We start from the raw sequence: 21,429 nt of genomic DNA on the forward strand, positions 1-21,429 counted from the left end.
AGTGAGAGGTGGTAGCAGATGAGTCCTAATGCAGATGTGTGAGAGGTGGTAGCAGATGAGTGAGTGCAGATGTGTGAGGTGGTAGCAGATGAGTGTGAGTGCAGATGTGTGAGAGGTGGTAGCAGATGAGTGTGAGTGCAGATGTGTGAGAGGTGGTAGCAGATGTGTGAGAGGTGGTAGCAGATGAGTGTGAGTGCAGATGTGTGAGAGGTGGTAGCAGATAAGTGTGAGTGCAGATGTGTGAGAGGTGGTAGCAGATGAGTGTGAGTGCAGATATGTAAGAGGTGATAGCAGATGAGGGTGAGTGCAGATGTGTGAGAGGTGGTAGCAGATGAGTGTGAGTGCAGATGTGTGAGAGGTGGTAGCAGATGAGTGTGAGTGCAGATGTGTGAGAGGTGATAGCAGATGTGTGTGAGTGCAGATGAGTGAGAGGTGGTAGCAGATGAGTGTGAGTGCAGATGTGTGAGGTGATAGCAGATGAGTGAGTGCAGACGAGTGAGAGGTGGTAGCAGATGAGTGTGAGAGGTGGTAGTAGACGAGTGTGAGAGGTGGTAGCAGATGAGTGTGAGTGCAGATGTACAGTATGAGTGTGAGTTCAGTTGTGTGAGAGGCGGTAGCGGGTGTGGCGATGTGTCGGTGTGACAGCAGGTGTCAGTGTGAGGGGGATAGTGAGCTGTGTCAGTGAGGGGCGGTGCTGTACCCGGGGCGGGCCTTAGCTGGGGTAGGACAGGGCGGCCGGGGCACACAGGCCCCCGGACACTCAGCGCTGCTCTGCGCCGCCGCCGCCATCATCATGGGGAACGTGCTGGGCAGCGGGGAAGAGGACGACGAGGAGCAGCCGGCGATGGAGCAGGAGCCCGGGGCAGCGGAGCCGGCGGGGACACCTCCAGGCCCGGCACAGCCCGGAGCCCCCGGACCGGCCTCCTCCTCCTCCCCGCCGCCGCCGCTGCTGCCGCCCTGCGCCGGGGTGCTGCTGGAGCATGCCCGGCTGCGGGAGGCGGCGGCCCGGCTGCGGGAGGTCGGGGCCCTGGAGTCGGTGGTGTCCCGGCACCACACCGCCCTGCTGCGCTGGCTGGAGGAGAGGCTGAGCCGCGGGGAGGAGGTGCTGAGCCGGGAGCAGTTCATAGAGATGCTGGAGAGCAAGTCCAGCGGCCGGGAGGAGTGCGAGGAGGTAACCTACCCACCGGGGTGCCTGTGTCTCTGTGTGTCTGTCTCTGTATACGTGTGTGTGTGTCTCTATATATAGAATTATTACACCGGGGTGGTATATTACAGACTAATAATATGGGGATATAATTACTTGTGACCTTATCAATAATAATACTGATGTTCTAATCTAAAATTTAGGTCTGGACTAAATTTAGTTTTAGATCATAAAATATTACTGGTAGTGTAAAATAACTGTATTTTAAATGGTTTCATTGATTTTGTTACTGGGAGCTTCTCACGAGCTAATAATATTGGGAGCATCACAACTCTAATACTGGAAACCACAATTATTGGTGACATTATAGAAGCAAACGTTGTTCTGGGTACCACAGTACTAGGACCATCCCACCTAATGCTGCGCGGACACATGCCAAAAACATACTACATGGTCATCACAAGCTTATCTTACAAGCATCATTTTTAAATGCATTTCTGGGAACATCATTGCTGCGGATCCTTGTACAGTTTTGTCAAAGGGAACCTTCATAATTATCACAATGAGCCTGACTTGCAAACCTAGTGACCATCTGATACGCTCTTTACAGACCATCACTCATTATGTAGATCGGTGATTCCCAACCGGGGGTTCTGGGACCCCCTAAAGGTTTGCAAGGTGTCCACCAAAAAAAAACCATGTATTGGTGGATCCCAGGTAACAGTGAGTTCCTGAGTCTGTGTGGGGACTGCCATTAGAAAGGCCCCAATGTGCACTTTGGCATTGTGGGACATGACTTTGGAAGCCCCTGCTGTGATTGACAGCTATACCACCCACACTGTCTGCACACACTGAGGTGTAGTTTGGGGCCTTATTAAGCGTGTTCCCCTCATGAGCTCCGGATACTGCCTGGGATCGGTCACAAAGTTTTTTTTAATTACAGTCTGACGAGTAGGCAATAAGATTTATTCATTGGGTTAGTGTAACAAATATTTTTGTAACCGGGTGCACAAAGTAAAAAGGGTTGGGAAACACTGATTTAGATCATTATAATAATTAATTACCCCCCCCCCCAGTCATTACAGAGAGAAGCCTATCTCTTATTATCCACACACTATTAAAACAACTGAAGCAATGACGACAAAACACCTGCTGCCTTTTCAAAAACAGTAAATTCTCTTCATTACCCAGCATAAAACTAAAACTAGCACCGACCCGGAAATGTACATTCCTAGTCACTCAGCGCCTCAGGCTGCTTTGAATTGTCCTTGTTTTTGCAGTATAGGAAATCTTGGCAAGAATAAGTTATGGGTGCACCTTTTTAACCCCGTCCTGTCTGAGGCCCCAACAAAGTGGTTAAATTAAAAGTATTGGCTTTGTCCTAAATCTCTCTTTGGCTGTTGATTGAACAACAAATGTTTAGCTGGTCATCAAGCACACTTGGGTAGAACAATGTATACAGGCATACCCCGCATTAACATACGCAATGGGACCGGAGCATGTATGTAAAGCGAAAATGTACTTAAAGTGAAGAACTACCTTTTCCCCACTTATTGATGCATGTACTGTACTGCAATCGTTATATACATGCATAACTGATGTAAATAACGCATTTGTAACAGGCTCTATAGTCTCCCTGCTTGCGCACAGCTTCGGTACAGGTAGGGAGCCGGTATTGCTGTTAAGGACGTGATGACCGGCGCATGCGTGAGCTGCCGTTTGCCTATTGGGCGATATGTACTTACTCGCGAGTGTACTTAAAGTGAGTGTACTTAAAGCGGGGTATGCCTGTAACTTCTGGTTGGAGATGAGCATTTTGCAACGCTAAAGTATGGTAGAACAGCCTTCTATTTTAATCTGTTTTTTTTTTTTAAATGCACATAACAATCATTAAGTGTCATGTATAAATACACCTGATCAGTTTCATTGTGAACAGTGTAGCTACTGTAATTGGGCCATGGAAAAAGGTCTTAAAGACTTCCAAACCTGTGAAGCAGCAGTTTCAAGAAAAGTAGTCCAGAGAATAGTGTATCTCAACGTGAAAGATTATCCAGCGAATATTGAAAGTATTGTTCAAAATGAAGGATGCAAAATATCAGACAGACCCTATTTATGGCATTTTTGCTTGTAGATATAACATTATCCACCTGAATAATAAACCACTGCAAAATAATTACACCCTTGTAAGTCATGTAAAGCTTTTTTTATATTTGGGAAACACTGTAAGGATGACGGAGTTTAATCTCGGCACACTCCTACTCTTTGTTTATTTAAATTTTTTTCCGGTCAAAGCCGAATACATATTTCCTCTTTCTGAATTCTCTCTCTACTTCCAAATGAAGTCCTTTAACCCCACAGGTCTACTCCTGTTTCAAGTTCAGTTCATTATATGGCTGGGAATGAACAGGAAGACCCGTTGATAAAAAATCATTTGCACGACATTATAAAGATAATCCAGAGTCGACCCTGCCCTGTACTTTAAACTTTGCCTTTGGCACGTCTGGTATAGGTAACATTTGCTTTTCAGTGTGCATGAGGATCAACCTTGATTGCACCTGGCATGTAGTCCATTGGATGTAGTCATGTGGATATCAATCGCCTATTTTTGCAGTGGATAGGCTATATTATTATAAGATAATATTAAAGGTGCAGTCTCACTTTGCATCGCAGTAAACAAATGATCTGTTTAATCCGTTTGAGTGCCAGTGGGGACGTGGCATCAGAGCACATCATGAAATTTTATGTGTAATGTTAAACACCACGTTAGTGCTCAAAAGTAAATTCCTTGCAGTATATCACAATATTGGATACAATACCAAATATATATATTGCCCAGAGTCCTGCAGCCCAGATGACTTGAAGGTCAGTTCAAAGATGACCTTCTGAAATGTTATATAGAAAAAAGTCCTCCTTGGCGCTGGAATCCTGGTGTTGCTGGCGTTACTCTCCGATGGGTATATGGAACAAACAACAACAAGAGTGCATATCAATGACTACATATATGATGCGTATATTCACCTCTCTGTGCACTTCTGGGCGTGATGCTTACACCCTATAGGTGAAGATGTTAACCTTTAAGATCTTTTGTGGGTGTTAAGACCAATGTGCACACCTACACCAAAGTGCAGAGATGACTATAGTATAGATAGTGAATGATGGATTATAATTTAGCTTCTGAATAATTCAGATCTTCTTCTGTAGGGATACAGCAACCTCACAAGCCCTATAATAAAACAATAGAAAAGACCATAGGGCAATATCGTTGGAACAACTTTGCTATAAAACATATATCAAAACTGTTGGAATATCACTCACGAATTCCCTGTGTAGTTGAAGCGGTGTGAACATTTAGGCCGTCACCAGCCCCTTTTATCTCCGCTCTCCAGGTGGTATGTACCCTCTGCTAGGTGTCCCGTCTCATCCGTCTCACCAGGTGTAGTTTTGGGGATAATGGTATACTAGCGGTGGAGCAAACACACTGTACTTCCGTGATCGCGCTCGGGCTACAACGCTGACAGTCTCGTGGTCCACGTGCACGCTCCTAGGTTCCTCCTTCTATTCCCTTCCGCTCTGTGAATGTCCGCTATGACGCGGATCTCGCTGAGGGAACTTGCGGATGGCTCCTTACCAACTCCTGGCTGATGCAGTCAGTTGAATGTTATTCCCGCACATGCGCACTCCGCTCTACGCGTTTCAAACACTCCTGTTATCTTCGTCAGGGGCATGGATTGCGCATGTGCAGGAATAACATTCAACTGACTGCATCAGCCAGGAGTTGGTAAGGAGCCCTCAGCAAGTTCCCTCAGCGAGATCCGCGTCATAGCGGACATACACGGAGCAGAAGGGAATAGAAGGCGGAACCTAGGAGCGCGCACGTGGACCACGTGACTGTCAGCGTTGTAGCCCGAGTGTGATCACGGAAGTACAGTGTGTTTGCTCCACCGCTAGTATACCATTATCCCCAAAACTACACCTGGTGAGACGGATGAGACGGGACACCTAGCAGAGGGTACATAGCACCTGGAGAGCGGAGATAAAAGGGGCTGGTGACGGCCTGAATGTTCACACCGCTTCAACTACACAGGGAATTCGTGAGTGATATTCCAACAGTTTTTATATATGTTTTATAGCAAAGTTGTTCCAACGATATTGCCCTATGGTCTTTTCTATTGTTTTATTATAGGGCTTGTGAGGTTGCTGTATCCCTACAGAAGAAGATCTGAATTATTCAGAAGCTAAATTATAATCCATCATTCACTATCTATAGTCATCTCTGCACTTTGGTGTAGGTGTGCACATTGGTCTTAACACCCACAAAAGATCTTAAAGGTTAACATCTTCACCTATAGGGTGTAAGCATCACGCCCAGAAGTGCACATAGAGGTGAATATACACATCATATATTTATTGATATGCACTCTTGTTGTTGTTTGTTCCATATACCCATCGGAGAATAACGCCAGCAACACCAGGATTCCAGCGCCAAGGAGGACTTCTTTCTATATAACATTGTATGTGATCGCGACATCCTTGATGAGGTGAACAGATCGCTTTCTCACAATATCCCGTGGAAAATGTGCAGAAAGCACATATAGTAGAACCCCCCCCCCTACATCATGGGGCCCCTCAAGTGCCAGAGAACTGCTTTAATATGAATTAAAACCTACAAAAATAAGTTCCTGCAAAGCCAGTGTCATATTTTGGTTCAAAAGCCCCATAAGAATTCATACATAGAGTAAAGCTTACAATATGAAATGGTCCAAAAATTTTTTTTTTTAATGTGCTGTTAAAATCAAATCGAAGATGGCTGCTGGGGGAATCCGCTCGGGAACTGCAATGTCATACTTTGATTACATTGTAGCTTCCTATTGGCCAGTGGGAGGAAGGCTTGGATGGCGCCATATTGATTTCCCCAAATGGACCAGAAACACCAGCGCACAAAGCTCTCAAAAGTGCATCCACACATCTCATGTTCCCCAAGCATGTTCCAGCCCAACTTTATTTTTTTGGAGTTCATCCGTTTGAGCTCGGCCAGTGATTCTACATTTTGAAGCCGGTGTTCAGTTACAAACTAGACAGACTGAAAAGGAATCTTGGCAGCTAAAATGTGATGCACTAAGTGTGCTCATGTGCTTAGTTCATATACTTATTGATTTTTTTCCTTGCGCTGTCACACATTTCCCCCTGGGAATAACCACTGGCATGATTTTCAGGCCTTTGCACAGTTTGATGTTGAAGGAGACGAGGTGGTAGACTTGGAGAGCATGTTGGAAGCCATCAAGACCTCCAGCGGTGCAAATCTTCAAGGAGAGCTGAGTCACGTTATCCGACAGCTGCAGGCTTGCTCTCTCACCCCAGGTACGCCGCACGCTCTCTCTTTTTATTTTCATACCGTGGTATAAGTTGGTGATCATGAGAAGTTATTTGTCTCTGCAGCTGTGTAAAATTTCATTGAAATGGTGTATTGAAGCAGCAGTGATGCTCGATTTTTGTATGGCATATATTTATTTTCCCACATTGTCACGGGAGACATGGCAAAATACACCCTTTTACCCGGATCATTTCATTGAGCAAAACAAGTGATGAAATAAATTGTAATTTATTCACTTAAATAGGCAAACACACAATATTTCACAAAATACAGATGAAAGACACACTTACTTTCGGAATCTGGGGTAACACAACTACCTTTCCTAGTTGCAAAACAAACAGCAAAATAATCCAGGCATCTTTTTCTTCAAGTAGCCTCTTCCTGCTGGAGACCTGTAACTGGACACTTGGCCTCTGAGAAACTTAGATGACTTACTCAGAGCTTGGAATTCTTGGAACACACATATAAACACATTGAAACCCACCTCTGGGATGGTGGCTAGCTGTCTTACACACTTTGTGACAGGCAGTCCCACCAACCCCTGGCGTGGGAATTTCATCACTGACTAATTACACTTTTTGCCAGGTTTGTGAAAGCTGGCACCTATGGCTTCAGAAAAGTAAGAGGGCATGTACGCAGATCGCCATCTTGCTCACATACTATTCTTTTTTTTTTTTTTTTTTTTTAACTATCTTTTTCCTTTATTGGAAACAAACAGGGGACATATACAGATACATTGAGTACGAATGCGCAAAACACATAGAATACAGTCATTGAATCCAATAAAGCATTTCTCATTTTTTGTTGGGGGGGCGGGCTCACATACTATTCTAAGCCCCCCGCAGGCTCAATGCACTAAAGTCTGGGGCAAGTGACATGCCAGGATGGCTCTTCCTTTACCCCTCCTTGCTAACAAATGGTTTAACACTTCCATATCCTCGATTGCCTTTGAAACTTAGTAGGCGGAGTAGCCACTCTGTCTCCCATGCAATTGGATTTGTATCCATACTGGATGACCCCCTCTGAACATTACTTTAATAAAAATATAAACCTTGGGGACTTTCATATTTACTCCACAGTTCATTATCAGGTTACAGCATATATACGTATTAATGTAAACCTTTAATAAAATTTACTTTTCCCTGCGTCTGTTTTGTGTAAAACTGTAGAAGTTTCTCTCTCTGGTGTCAGGGATAGAATAAGATGAATATACTCCCTATTAACCTTATATCTGGCCACACTAGCCCTTATAGCGTTATAACATAGCTGGGCATCTACCCGGGCAACCCCCCTTTATACTCGAGACCCTGTGTAGGTTGCAGGGATACATTAACCCCTCATGTCCCATTTACCTGTCCCGTCTGTGCTGAAGCAGGAACCCTGGTGGTGAGCTGCAATAACGTTCCCAGGATTAGAGTTTGACCGAAGCAATGTGCTTTAATATACCCGAGAATCTCACTTGATTCCTGGATAGGTTTTTGGGGTATCCAATAACTCTGGACCCCCGATACATAGCCACATTCTGTAAAGACTTTCTCTGACAAACTCACCCTGAAACTTCCCGCCTAGAAATCTCCTGGTCCTAGCACCTTGGGAAAGGAACAAACATAAAAAATCTTTATTGTTGCATAATTTGCACACAGTCACAGCAATGCATGTACGACAGTCAGGTCCAGGAGCTGACACTCTAGGACTTCAAAACATGGATCAGGGGTAACCAAGTGGGCTTGATCTTTATTAGTGAGCCTGGTTAACCCCTTCACCGTCACACACATTATTTGAAACTAGTCCATTAGAGCTGTACTGTGGCACTCCACGTGATCAGGACCCACTGGGTTCTGTGCAGGAGAAACAATATGGTCCTTGGGGTCAGGTTCACTCCGACAACCAGAAGAAATCTGTGACATCGTGAGATGACATTGCAGCTTCCGTTTGGGTGACCACGCAGCCATCTTTGTGTTTCCTTGCAAGTATTGGCAAACGTTTGGGGGCATTGCTCATTTAAAGAGCTAGTCACTGTAAATAAAACAACAAAAACAAAAAAACCCCAAAACAATTATACTGTTTGTGTAGACACAATGTCGCTTCAAGCAGTCAAAAACTAATCGTGCGGGTGCACAAATACTCTACTTGACCCCTCTAACAGATCAGTCCATAATGTATAACAAAGTATAGACATTCCTTAATGGCAAAGTGAAAACCTTTTATTTGGACCGATATTTTGGTTCCCACCGAAACATTTCTCAAGGATTAAAATCACGAAACAAACTACCTACTCAAAAACACTAAGGGTGCAAAAAAGATGCTATTGTGATGACGGAAGAAACTTGTGCTGTCACTGCAGTTTCAAGACAACACAATCGATAGAGACCAAGACACTGCTGAAAACAAAAGTGAAAGAAACAGCAAGTGATCCATATGTGCAGTACAAAACAAATGTGCAGCATATCAAATTATACAAAATATATCATACTAATCTGAATGAGTTGTCTGGTTGTCTGGTTGCGGGACCACAGATATGGCTGCAGGGTCACCAATGCAAAGCTGTGACGTCTCCCGATGATGTTTCAGCTCTTCTGCTGGTTGCTGGGCCGAGTGCTGGCCCCGCCACCATCACCATCCTGTTACTCGGGTACTTATTTTACCTGTTGCCGGAGCATAGAAAATATGGAGGGCGTACCTGCTAGACCACGGCACACCCCGGGGGGGACGGAGGGGGGGGGGACCATTTTAGGCAATTTTTTTATGAAGCATGGAGTTAAAGCTGCTCTAAGTAAATATACTCATTTTAGCAAAATCGCCCTTTCTCTGTTATTTTGTTAGTAAAATGTACTTTTTGCTAACTTTTCACAAATATTCAACTCCTTCCCTGTACAATGATGGTTTCAGTGCTTACTGATTTTAAACGTGTGTAATGTGCAATCTACGGAGAAGTTTAGAAAGACATATTCTCATTTACTTTGGCAGTTATTTCCCTTTTTAACTGCGTCCATCTTTTTCTCGATTTGTGTTTGGCAGCAAAATACACCTATATACAGTGTGCCATTCCTCACCCTCCCCCTGCCAAACTGTCTCTGGTTTATTCTGCAGTAAAATGGCAACGGTATCCGTATCCTGGCGCGTTTCTAGGTCTGTGCAGTGTGCTTGGTTTGGCATTTTGTTGCTATGAGCTCTGGCCAACATATTGTCCTGTCACTTGTCACAGTGATAACTTATTAATGTGCTTGTCTAGTTACACCCTCTGACCACGCCACTCCTGTAACCAGAACCAGTTTTGCTAACCAGGGGAAACATATGTTAGTGGTGACTAAGCAATAAACCCCCTTTTTGTTGCCATAGGGGCCACTCATTGCTTTGGAAGCAAAAGTTTTAGATGCCGCTATGCAGGTGATTTTGCAAGCTATGCAATGCATGGCAGTTCACTCTGGTGCTGAAGGTGTTAAAGCTGCAGTTCAGTCTTTTTTTTTTTTTTTTTTTTTTTTTTTTTTTACATTTTTTTTTTTACTTCAATAGTTTCATGTGGGCAATCTCTAATTACCTAAAGAACTGTATAGCTGCCGGTCAATTCGTTCTCCATGTATTGATAGGTCGAAATTTGGTGACATATTAAAAGCTGGGATTTGTTTATAATCTGCTTGTCTGTCAGTGGAAGCTCATGAATATTCATGAGCACTCCTGCACTGACACGTGCTAGAGGGAGGGCAGGGCTGACAAAGGGGTGTGCCAGGGCTTGTGACAGGACATGAAGGGGCAGTGCCTTAGCAAATGGCTGTTAAAATAGAATACAAGAAAATTGGTCTTTCAAAGTTGTTTTTTTAAAAACAGAAAATGCTAAAAGTATTTTTTCTTACTACAGAACTGATTTATTAAAAAAAACACACATGCAGGATATTGACTGAACTGCAGCTTTAATTCTATTGGTGCTTTTGTACTTTTGCTGTTTGAAACCAAGCCCAAAAAACAGTTCAGTTGTTACCGTAAGAAAATGAAACAAAGCTGCTGCTACTCACAATAAGCAGTGCTTTAAATTTTTTTTAAAATACTGCGCACCTGATTGGTGCTATCTTTACTTCTAGGGGTCGCCCGGTTCAGATACTTATTATCCTTTTAGTTACTGGTGTTTAGTTCCGGTTTGTGGAGGGGGGGAGAGTGGGGGATAGGGGGGGAAACCCCAAATGTTGGTGCAGCTTGACAGCGTAGGTCATATTTGAAATATATAAGCTACACTACCATAGAAATGTCCTTTTGAGGGGTCATGAAAATGAGATCCAAGAACACATTATGTTCCTCTAGGTGTATCTGCCTTTGGGGTGGGGGGTCTGTCTCCTGTGACTCTGTGATGACACCCCCCCCCCTCTGTCTCCTGTGCCTGTCTGCCCACCTCTCTCTTGTGACTGACTGCCCCCCCCCCCCTGTCTCCTGTGTGTGTGTCCAGTGTATTTACAATTTCCTTTCAATAAACAAGTATAGTAAAAGCACAAGAAAATGTAGAGTATGTTTCTAACCATCAATATAATTACAGAAGTGTATCTAATTTTTTTTTAATGAAAAATGTGTTGCAAAAAAACAAAACAAAAAAAACCCACATGTATGCATTTGAGCTATAATAGTAATAATCCCCTCAGAACCGGGCATTATGGGTCATAATAGGTTAAAGCTGTAAAATTCCGGGCATTATTGAAATTCCTGCTCTCTGATTGATTGGTTACAATTCCGGGCATTATTCATTTAGTAATGCCTGGAATTTCTAGCCAGTCAGCTTTTCTTTTGTTAGAACAGCTCTGAGACAGGGCAGGGGATTGGTCAGGAAGCAGCAGCCAGGCAGTGACTCCTCCCCCTCCCTTCGTGAACACAGCTCCACAGACACAGTTGAGTGTGTTTGTAGCTGCAGTTTGTGCCTAGTGTGTGTGTGTGGCTGCATAATTTGTGTGAATGTGTGGCAGCAGCTTGTGTGTGTTTGTAGAGCTGCAGTGTGTGTGTGGTGCTGTTGTGTTGTGTGTAGCAGAGTTTGGATGTAGCTACAGAGTTTGTGTGTAGTAGCAGCAGTTGTGGTGTTTGTGTGTGTGTGTACACAGGGGGCCTCGGCAGTGTGTGGATATAGATAGCTGCAGTGTAAGTGTATATAGAGGTGCTTTAATGTATTTACCATTTTATTTTAATAAAAAAATCTATATAACTATACAAAAGTGTCTATTTTTATGAACAAAAGCCTACATTTAGCCTTTAATAGTAATATCCCCTCAGTACAGGGCATTACTGGCCAATAATGCCCTGGCTGGGTTAAAGTCCCTCGGCTGCGCCTCGAGCCTTAAATTCTTCCGGCCAGGGCATTATTGGCCAGTAATGCCCTATTCTTTTGGGATTATTACTTAAATAACTGGCCCTTATTAATGCATTCTTTCATGTATTGTTAAACTATAGTGAATAAAATAGATAACATTTTAATTAAAAAAAATTTAATAAAGCAAAAAACAGCTGAGGACGGTTTCAAACCATCGACCTCTAGGTTATGGGCCGGGCTTTACGCTGCGCCCCTCTGCTTACGGATGGAAATTCCAGTCCGGAACCCATATTAGTGAACATGTGGAGCAGTGCAGCTGACCGCAAATACACTGTTTATTTCCGCATACAATTATTTATATTGTTGCCATTTGGTGATTCTCAGTTTGTTTTCCTTTTTTATAGACTTCCTTTTAATCTATTTGAATACATTTATTTAGCATTTTAAATACCATTTGTAATTTAACTTGCATGTTTTTTTGTTAGCATTGATGTTTTTACATTTTAATATGCATAAATTCCACACGTGTTTCATTCACATTCAGTTACTTTAATCTATATCCCAAATAAAAAATGAACCACTGCAGTTTTAAAGCAACTAAAATATATTTCAAATGTCTTAACTTCACAAATTCCATAATTGTTAAAGTGATGTTGTTAGGATGCACACAGTATAAAGCAATGTCCACACTACACGTAGATATATTTTATGTTCAGTAAAAACATGGCTGTAGAATGACTCCTGTGATTTAAACTCCATTTTGTATTAGAACTTGTATGTGGTATTAACTTGCTAATTAGAATATGTAATTTCCCAGAGGTACAAGCAGAGGTTCTGGGAAAGGGATGTTGGGAGTGACAATAGTTATTTAAAAGCAGAACATGGACAGGGTGATAAATATAGGTATTAGAGTAGTGGTGTTTCCCAACCGGGTTCAGCGGTACCAAGGGGTTCCGTGAGAGGAGCAGAAGGGTTCCACTGGATTTCCCTGATCTCTCAGAGCAGGGAAGTTGCTAGGGGGGCTGAGCAGTTTCCTCCCCCCTATTTGGCTGCATTACCCAGCAGCAGCAGCCAATCAGGAGGCTGGGAGTGTGGCCAAGCAGGAGGAAGCCGCATGGGCAGTAGAGAGTTTAAGCTCTGTGCGTCTGTCCTGTGTGTATTTGTCCTGTCTTGTGTGTGCCTCTTCTGTGGCTGTCTCTTCTGTGACTGCCTGTCCTGTTATAATGGTGCTTCGTCAACTGAGCACTGTGATTAGGGGCGCACCAAGAGGGGAAAAAAGGTTGCATACCGCTGCTTTAAGGTATGGACACGTAACGTTTTATAACACCGGCCTGCATTGCCAGAAATAAAAAGTTCTTTTAGAAAGGAGGTTAACCTCTCTGCTGCCATACTACACACATTTATGACTGAATGAGATTTTGATGTTGCGAGTGCATGTATAATGGGGCAGGTTACAATATTTACAAGGTTAACGATTACAACTGTATGTGAGGTTTAGGGGGCGTCTCAGTCTGTGGCAGGTGCTGATATGTGCAGCTTGTTCTGCTGAGATTTCTTCTCCTAGGAGGATCGCTTTTTGAAATGAAACTTCTTTGGTGGCACCAAGTGAATTTTGATGGAACAAATCTCCTTGATGGAGACGAAAAAATGGAAGTAGGGCGCACACGACAACGCGCGCACCAGCTGCCTGCTAAACTAGTTGGGGGAGATAAAGTATGCGTGGAAAGATGGTGGAGCACTGCAAAAAAGCTTTTGCTACCATGCATTTTGATTAAAGCATTTTTATTTCTCACGGATCGGCCTCCAGCCCTATTTTTTGCAGTGCTCCACCATCTTTCCACGCATACTTTATCTACAAAACGGAACGGATGCACGCTGTTATGGAGCAGAAGGGGTCTACAATGTGAGTTATTTACTCTTTAATATGTTTATTGTGACTGTGACTATAGGGTATTTGCAGGGCTCCAGCCTATGGTTCAGGATACTTTCCCTCCACATAGTGATTGCACTGGGAGTCCCTTTATATAAGGGCTTCCATGTGGTTTCATTTTTAAGAGTGGTTACATTTTTTCTGTCCATGTTGGGCTTTATATGGTGAGCTATATACCCTGTCACATATACACACATTTTTTCATTGACCTACTATACCCCAGACTCCTAGGCTATATTGCCATCATTGTACAATCCTGGATTTAGAAGCACCATAAAGAGATTCATTTCTCATTCTTTGCTAGTTGGGGGAGATGAAAATGTCATCATGCGTGCGCTGGCGCCTGCACAAGTAGACACGCATGCACATGTACTCGCGCTCTCGCATGTTGCCTAATGTTACAGCAGTAACATCGCTCATATAGATGGCATTACAATATTGCACGTGACCGCTCACGCTTGCCACACGCCCACACTTCCTCATAAGTGAAACCATAGCATTTCTCATGCCTAGCCTACATTCCCACTCAACGTCCCACGCATGTTCGCGCACGCGCGCAACCACGGTCGCTCCAAAAGCACCAAAAATTAGCCTGCCTTCCCCATCACAACCTGCCAACAGCGATCTATTATGACCCGAACCCCCCGTCACCAAAACATTCCTCACTACACTGAAACTCCACTCCCTCCCTTTGAATAAACAGATCTCACACAGGCTACGCAGCAAAAAAATGTGACTCACTGTATCCCGGTGATTCCCAACCGTGGAGCAGTTCCAGGGGAGGGAGATGTGAGATCTAGGGGGGTGTGTGTAGTAATTTGAGATGCAGGGGGGTGGACATATGAGGATGATGAGGCGGGGGCGGGGTATTTTTTATGTATTGCGGTGTGGGGTTATAACAGCTCAAGAAAACGTCTAAGTGTGAAAAGCTGAAAAGTAAGAATCCATATCTCCGGTTCCGGAGGATCCAGAGGGCCAGGGTTTGGGGTACCTGTAGTCACTGCTGCGGCATCGCCGCAGAACCATCCTTGACCCTCTTGGACCAACCCGACGGAGTATGGACCCCCTTGAAAGTTCGGGACTTTTCCCATAGACTTCAATGGCGGAAAAATCCCATTGACGCCAGCGGCGGCGGTTTGCCATTGAAAGTCTATGGCGGCGAAGACCGTTGTTTTCAATGGGGATTTAGTGAAAAACTGTGATTTAATTTACAGAGGAATTTTTGTATAAAAATGAAAAACGGTTTAAAGTGTATTTGTGTAACTCCGGTTCCGAAGGTCGTAGCAAGTCGCAAATTGGACCATAGGGTGTCCCAGTTCCGGCATTGAAAACTGGGAAGTTTGGACCTGCTGGACCCAACGGAACCGGATATTTTAATACGTTTGTGTTTTAGCTTTAATACTGTGTCCCAAGGTAGGGACAGAAACCAGAGGGAATTCCTTTGGCCATATTGTAGCAGATGGTCAAGGAAAGCGCCCCAATGTCTAGAATTTAAGTGCTGTTCAAAGGAGTTTATCACCTACACTGTTTACAGGAGGGCGGAGATTACTCAAACCAGAGCAGTCTATAAGTGTCCCATTTAACACCTCACAACAAAGGGTATCCTGCCAGAATTTCCATTTAGTAGACTGGCTGGCATTCCTGATGCAAATGTGGGGCTGCAGAAATGAGACCCCAGAGCCCAACTGAGCATGTGCCAACTATCTGGGGGCATGTATCAAAATGTGTTCCCATGTTAGTGAGTGGCTACAGGTAATTGAAAACCAATCACCTGTACTTAATGTTAAGGATAGGGTTACAAAAGGTTTATAAACGGTTGTCCACCCTTTATCCTGTGTTCTTCTATACCATCTTGATTGCTGAGAGAAATGCTATGCAATGTCTGCATGCAAGGTCTTTTCATGGCTTTTCGTGTCTTGGGATGATGAAGATTGCTGTATGAACTGCCAGTCCAGATGTGACTGTTTCATCATTTCCATCTTTAAGTAAGTGTCCATATTTTGCCTGTTATTTGTATATTTTGTGTGTTCACCTTTATCAAGGAATAAATTACATTTTATCATATCTAAGTCTCGTCCCAGTTCAACCCAGATATATATATATATATTTGTGTATTATTAATAGCCTGTCACAAAGCTCCCGTTACAGTGCACCTCCGATGTTTCTGTGCGGTTTGATGACGTGACTCCGTCCCGCACTCCTGCTCGTGACGTCACAGGTGCCGGTAGTACACACAAGATAGAAGTGTGTCTTCTCACTCCTGCAGACTCTCGTACACTAAAATCAACACGCCCTACGCTTTTCTCCTTTACGGCTTCGTCAGGGGCCCGTTTGGCTACCCCTGATCAGTGTATTGGGTTTATAGAGGGTCAACTCTTGAACCCAGTGTTGTATATGTATAACCTGTAATTGTGTGGTATTAAAGTATTTTATGTGTTTTTACCTTTCCAAGAGTGCCAGCAAGCAGAGATGGCTGTGGTATGAGTTTCAAGGAGAGGGTTTGCGGGGAAAGTGTTGGCAGATTGTCTATCTAAACAGGGCCCAGAATGGTTGGTTCCCCTAAAAATATACCCAGGAATCAGGTCGAATGCATGTAGACACATCTTCCCTGTAATATCCCCCCTTGAAAACACTTGTGCGACTCACCACAGGGTTTCCCTGCTTCAGCACAGATGAGAAAGGTAAAAGGGGCATAGGAATGTGAGGTGTCCCTGACACAGTCAGGAGGTCCCTAGGTTAAGGGGGATACTCCTTTAATGCCCAGGTCACCCTGAACCTGGTATAGGGGTTCTGAGGTACTCCAATCATCTAAGGTTGTGAGGGGATTCTTAGAATCAGTACAAAGTTTATTATAAAGTGTGTGTGTGGGGAGAATATGGCTAGGGGGAAATGACGTGCAGTTTCTTCTTCGATTCCCCATAACCAGAAAGACTTGGGATTGTTATAGCGTATATTTTATTATGTGTGTTAAGTACATGTATGCTTTGTACACAGGGATATAAAAGTGTTCCTGTAGCTGCGGGGATCCCTAGGTAACATAGGGGTTCAAGGGGTACTCCAGCTAGGTACTAAAGTTGAGAGGTTTTTATTTAAATGTAAGTCAGGTTTTGCAGAGTGTAAGGTATATGTTATTAGCAAAGTGTATTGAAACATATGCTTTTGCATTGTACCAAGCTGGTGCCACTCTGTCTCACTTGGAGGTGTGAGGACCATTTGGGCAGGATAGCTAAGTAGTGTCCACATCCTCAGATCAAGAGACACGATTTACATTTCAAGCTGTTTCCCCAGCCGGGCCGGAGACCTGTCACCGCGGGTGGCAGGAAGGGAACCAAGGGCAGAGGCCATATTTCACCTGCCCCTGGGTTCAGTCAGATGTTTAAGAAACCCTGTTTTTTGATACTGGGTTTTCTCAGATTGGTTGCTTGAGAAATTTCACACGCTCCTGAATTCTGTGAATGAAACTGAGAGGTTTTAAAAACTCTTACGCAGCTCAGATTTGGCAGTTCCCAAGTTCTCAGATTTCTCCCAAGTTTTTTAGATTCTCTCAAGAATCTAAAGTTTTTCCAGTTTCCAGCAAGAATGAGGCAAGGCTCTGCTTCAGCAAAATCTGCCTGGAATCTTTGCAGTTCCATGACTATTGAGGGTAAACTTCTGGATGTTGAAGTCCCTGCACCTAGTAGAGTGTAATTTTGTTACCCCAGTCCAACGTAAGTGTGCTTTTTGCCTGTATTTTGTGTAACATTGTGTGTTTGCCTATTTTAAGTGAATAAAAGTACAATTTATTTCATCTTGTTTTGCTCACTGATATGATCCCGGTATAAAGATGTAATTGCCTGGTCTCCCGTGATGGGGAGATTGAGTGAGAGTGGTGTAATTGACGGAAGGTAGGAGTGAGTGAGGGAGTAAGAGTGAGATGCAGGGAAGAAATACATGCGAGGCGGGAGGGGGAGGAGAGTGGGTGAGACGGAGGGGAGAGAAATACATGGGTAGAGGGTGGGAAATAGTGGGGGCTCGTGAGGTGTGAAATGTTGTGATTTTCTCCTGTCGACCCTAATATGTATCAGCCGAGATTTTTCAAAATAGTTCCAAGTGTTGCTCCAAACAAAAAAAAGTTTGGAATCACTGCTGTATTCACATACTCGGGCTCTGACCTAGCCACGCCCCCACATTAAGTCATCACGCTTGACGTAACTGCAGGAGTCCCTTCTGGTCACCGTCAACACTGATTTCAATCCGGAGAAAGTCGGCTCTGGGGTTTCAGTGTTCGGGCTCGGTGCTCCTCCACCGCAACTCAATATACAGTCTGAGTCACTGTACCCACATATAGACACTCGGGCTCCGGTGCCTGCGATAGCCACACCCCCACTTGAGTTTCATAACAATCAGGTGGTTACTGTCGTCCCACACAGCAGAGTGAAGAGGGAGAGCTCGGGGCACGGCCTCTGACCTTCAGAGCTACACCCTCGCGGCTGATTTGTAGCCTATGTGTTACAATATATAAATGTGACATACAATAGCACAACATTGGACACCTATTTCTGCACTTACTATTACCTTAAAAAGTATATTGTGTTTAGTTTGGGTCAAGCATTACTCTGGGCCCAGTATTTAACTACTTAGAAATCACATGGAACAAACACACACATCTTCAAAGACCCAACTATTGACCTGACACAGAAGCTGTACTTTTAGAAGTCAAACTGTCACAGTAACAGTACTTTCATAAAGCTTACACCGTACTACTACTTTTATATCAACATCTCACACAGTAACCCTACTTGGATATATAAACCTGCCACAGTACCTGTCATTTTATAAGGTATTGAAACCTCACACAGTACAACAACTTTTATATCCAAACCTGACACAATGGCAGCAATTTTCTTACAAAAACCTAACACAGTACCACTACTTTTATATCAAAATCTGAAACACACTACTTTGATATAGAAACCTGCCACAGTACCTGTTCTTTCATAAGCAAAGCTAACAGACTATTTGTACTTTTATATGCAAAAATACCACAGTACCATTATTTTTCATTTGCTCATTACGTGCAAGCAGAATAACACAAATACAAACAACAATTGCGCCAAAAGAAATATACAGATACATAAATATCATACTTCATAATAACTAAGACAAACGCTGAAAGAGCTAGAGAGTATCGAGCACAAATGAAAGCATGTAAACCACCTAAAACTCAACTACAACGTAACAGAGAATGGAGACAACGCAATAAACAAATACACCTACCATTGGAACAGCATGGACCATTACATTCGTGTATGCCTTCTACTAGCTGTGCTCCATCCACCAGTACCACCACTAATCCATCAGTAATGGATGAAACCAAACCAGACGATAAAAACAGAAAGGCCAGCGCAACATACAAAATGACACAACATATAGCACAATACTTCAGTGCTTATCTGCTCATGAGTAAGGGTCATTTAGTTAAACCCTTTGGCCAAAAGGTTATAATGTCCGTAATGGATGAAACAGAACCAGACGATACATTGCCTTACGTCGATTACAATTTACATCGCAATTCGCATTGTCGAACAGTTGAACGAACATTCTTGACCAACTTTGGCTCTGTTATTTGCCATCTTTTATGGATTTCTGTAACGCTCGTGCTGCCCGCAAACCTGACGAGAACCCGGTACTGAAGTGGAGAAGGGAGAACCCACATACCCGCAGCAGCGGGGGCGTGCCCGGAGTGTGGTATTGAGCGTAACCGGGTCTTGGGCTGTAGAGAAAGGTTAGTCGGGTACTTGCCGGACCCTGGGTTCCAGAGGAAGCGAAGTCGAGCCCGTAAGCCAATGGTCTGGGAGTAGAGAGAGCCACATAGTGAGTGTCTGTTTGCTGAGTCCGAGGAGAAGAGAGGGAAGCGTAGTCGAGTCCGAAGCCAGGGGTCAAGGTCCAGAGAGGGTACGTAGCCAGGCCAGGTCAGGAACAAGGAGACTGGAAAACACAAAAGAGCCAAGCACAGAACCAGACAGCACAAAGCTATAGATGATTATGCTGAGCACTGACTGAATGCGGGGACAGGGACTAAATGCAGAGCAAAGGCCAATGGGAGAAGGGGAGGAGTGGAGATGCGTCCCCAGAGCTGCAGGGATACGGAGAAGGACCAAGGGGGAGGCTTAGGGGTGGTTGCGCTGCTTGAGCATGTTGCACGGCGTCCCGCGATGGCTGGGGGCGGGGACAGGAGCAGGAGACCGCCCACAAGGGCGGGTCCGCGAGCGCTCTGTAATGCTGTTGGGCTGGCATGCGAGGCCCAAGCGGGACCCGGCCGACATGGGGAAGGAGGGACCTGCCAGTGCCGGAGCAGGATGGAGAACCGAGGCAGCGACAACTGCGGGGACAGGGGTGAGTGAGGAGGGGGCACGTTGTGCAGGCGTGCCCCCCGATCCCTTACAATTTCAATATACAATATACAAGCCATTATTCACGTCAAATGGCTTTGTTTACCCACAGGTGCCAGTGCATTTACTCAAATTGGACTTCGTAACAGAGAGACATATCACCACGTATACCATTATGCAGATCAGATGCTTCAGACACGCATATGGCCAGTATGGTATTCTAGGGCAAATAATACATGTTCCTGTCTTAGAGAGTACCATGGTAAATCGTTTGCCAAGAAATATTGATGACGACCTCTGCGTTAACGTTCACATCAAGCGTAAGAAAATACACAAGTCAAGCTACTTGATGGGGTTGGTTCAAAAACGAGTAGTTATAATTTGGCTAGAGTATCTGCTACAAACCCCACTTTATCGTCTCTATGAAATTACAATAGATCAATCCTTCAATCACAATGAAATAGAGATTTGAAATACACAAAGACAAAATGAGTGAAAGTATACCAATCGAAGAAAGTCTTGTTGCACAACAGCAGATTGTTGTTATGGAGCGGCGACAAGTATTTCCGCATTACACCTGGAGAAATGAACACACCACTGAGTTTGTTGTTTGCGAACACGCCAAGGAACTATCCTTTCCAAGCATTTGTCTTGGCCATTTCCGAAATGTTCATGACAATTTACGTTTAACACCATTCATGATGGCAACAAGCGGACTGAGACATTTGGATAGACGCCCCGTCACTCCATATACTCTGCTTTATGTAGCTATGAAAATGACAAGATTAAGAACTCCAAGACTCTTACCGTTGCATTTAAATACATTGGTAAAGACACTAAGCTAACCCAAGTTCAATCAAAAGAATACATCAACAGCTGCATCGAAAACAACGTTGCCTTTCTACACACCATTCCAAACTCGGCCTACTACTGGGCTCAACGGAAGCGGGATCTGTTCGCTATGATAAGACAACTCGGTAAACCAACAATGTTTTTGACTCTAAGCGCAAATGAAATTGGCTGGCCTCTCTTACTTCAAATGCTGTACAAGTTCCAGAATAACGGTATCGAAATTAGCGAGGACATCGCAGCTAATTTACATTTCATGCCGAAGGCTTCCTTATTTTTTGAAGTCATTTGTGCTATGTACTTCAATAAACTTCTTTGTCATTATGAACATTCTGCAGTCAAAAAGATGTGTGCAGAGGTACACTAATGGGGACCGATTTGGGTGAAATTAAAACCTGCCTTTCTTGAGCCTGTCCCTTTAAACACTGTGCAGCATACAAAAATAAACAAACACCTACTCCACTTTGGAGACTAAATAGACAG

The 21,429-nt window shown here is 44.0% G+C and overlaps 1 protein-coding gene across 2 annotated transcripts in view; it reads left to right on the forward strand.

The window, feature by feature from the left end:
• Positions 1-691: 691 nt before the first annotated feature.
• The window catches only part of ZZEF1 (zinc finger ZZ-type and EF-hand domain containing 1), a 114,971-nt gene continuing 94,233 nt past the window's right edge, over positions 692-21,429 (forward strand). For both annotated transcript variants that reach the window (XM_075589988.1, XM_075589989.1), the window contains exons 1-2: positions 692-1,171; positions 6,358-6,502. In XM_075589988.1, the coding sequence (XP_075446103.1) occupies positions 794-1,171; positions 6,358-6,502 (523 nt within the window). In that variant the 5' untranslated portion in view covers positions 692-793. The remainder of the gene's footprint in view (positions 1,172-6,357; positions 6,503-21,429) is intronic.

This window comes from Ascaphus truei, chromosome 3 (assembly GCF_040206685.1).
Source record: "Ascaphus truei isolate aAscTru1 chromosome 3, aAscTru1.hap1, whole genome shotgun sequence".
In the NCBI taxonomy this organism is placed as follows: Eukaryota; Metazoa; Chordata; class Amphibia; order Anura; family Ascaphidae; genus Ascaphus; species Ascaphus truei.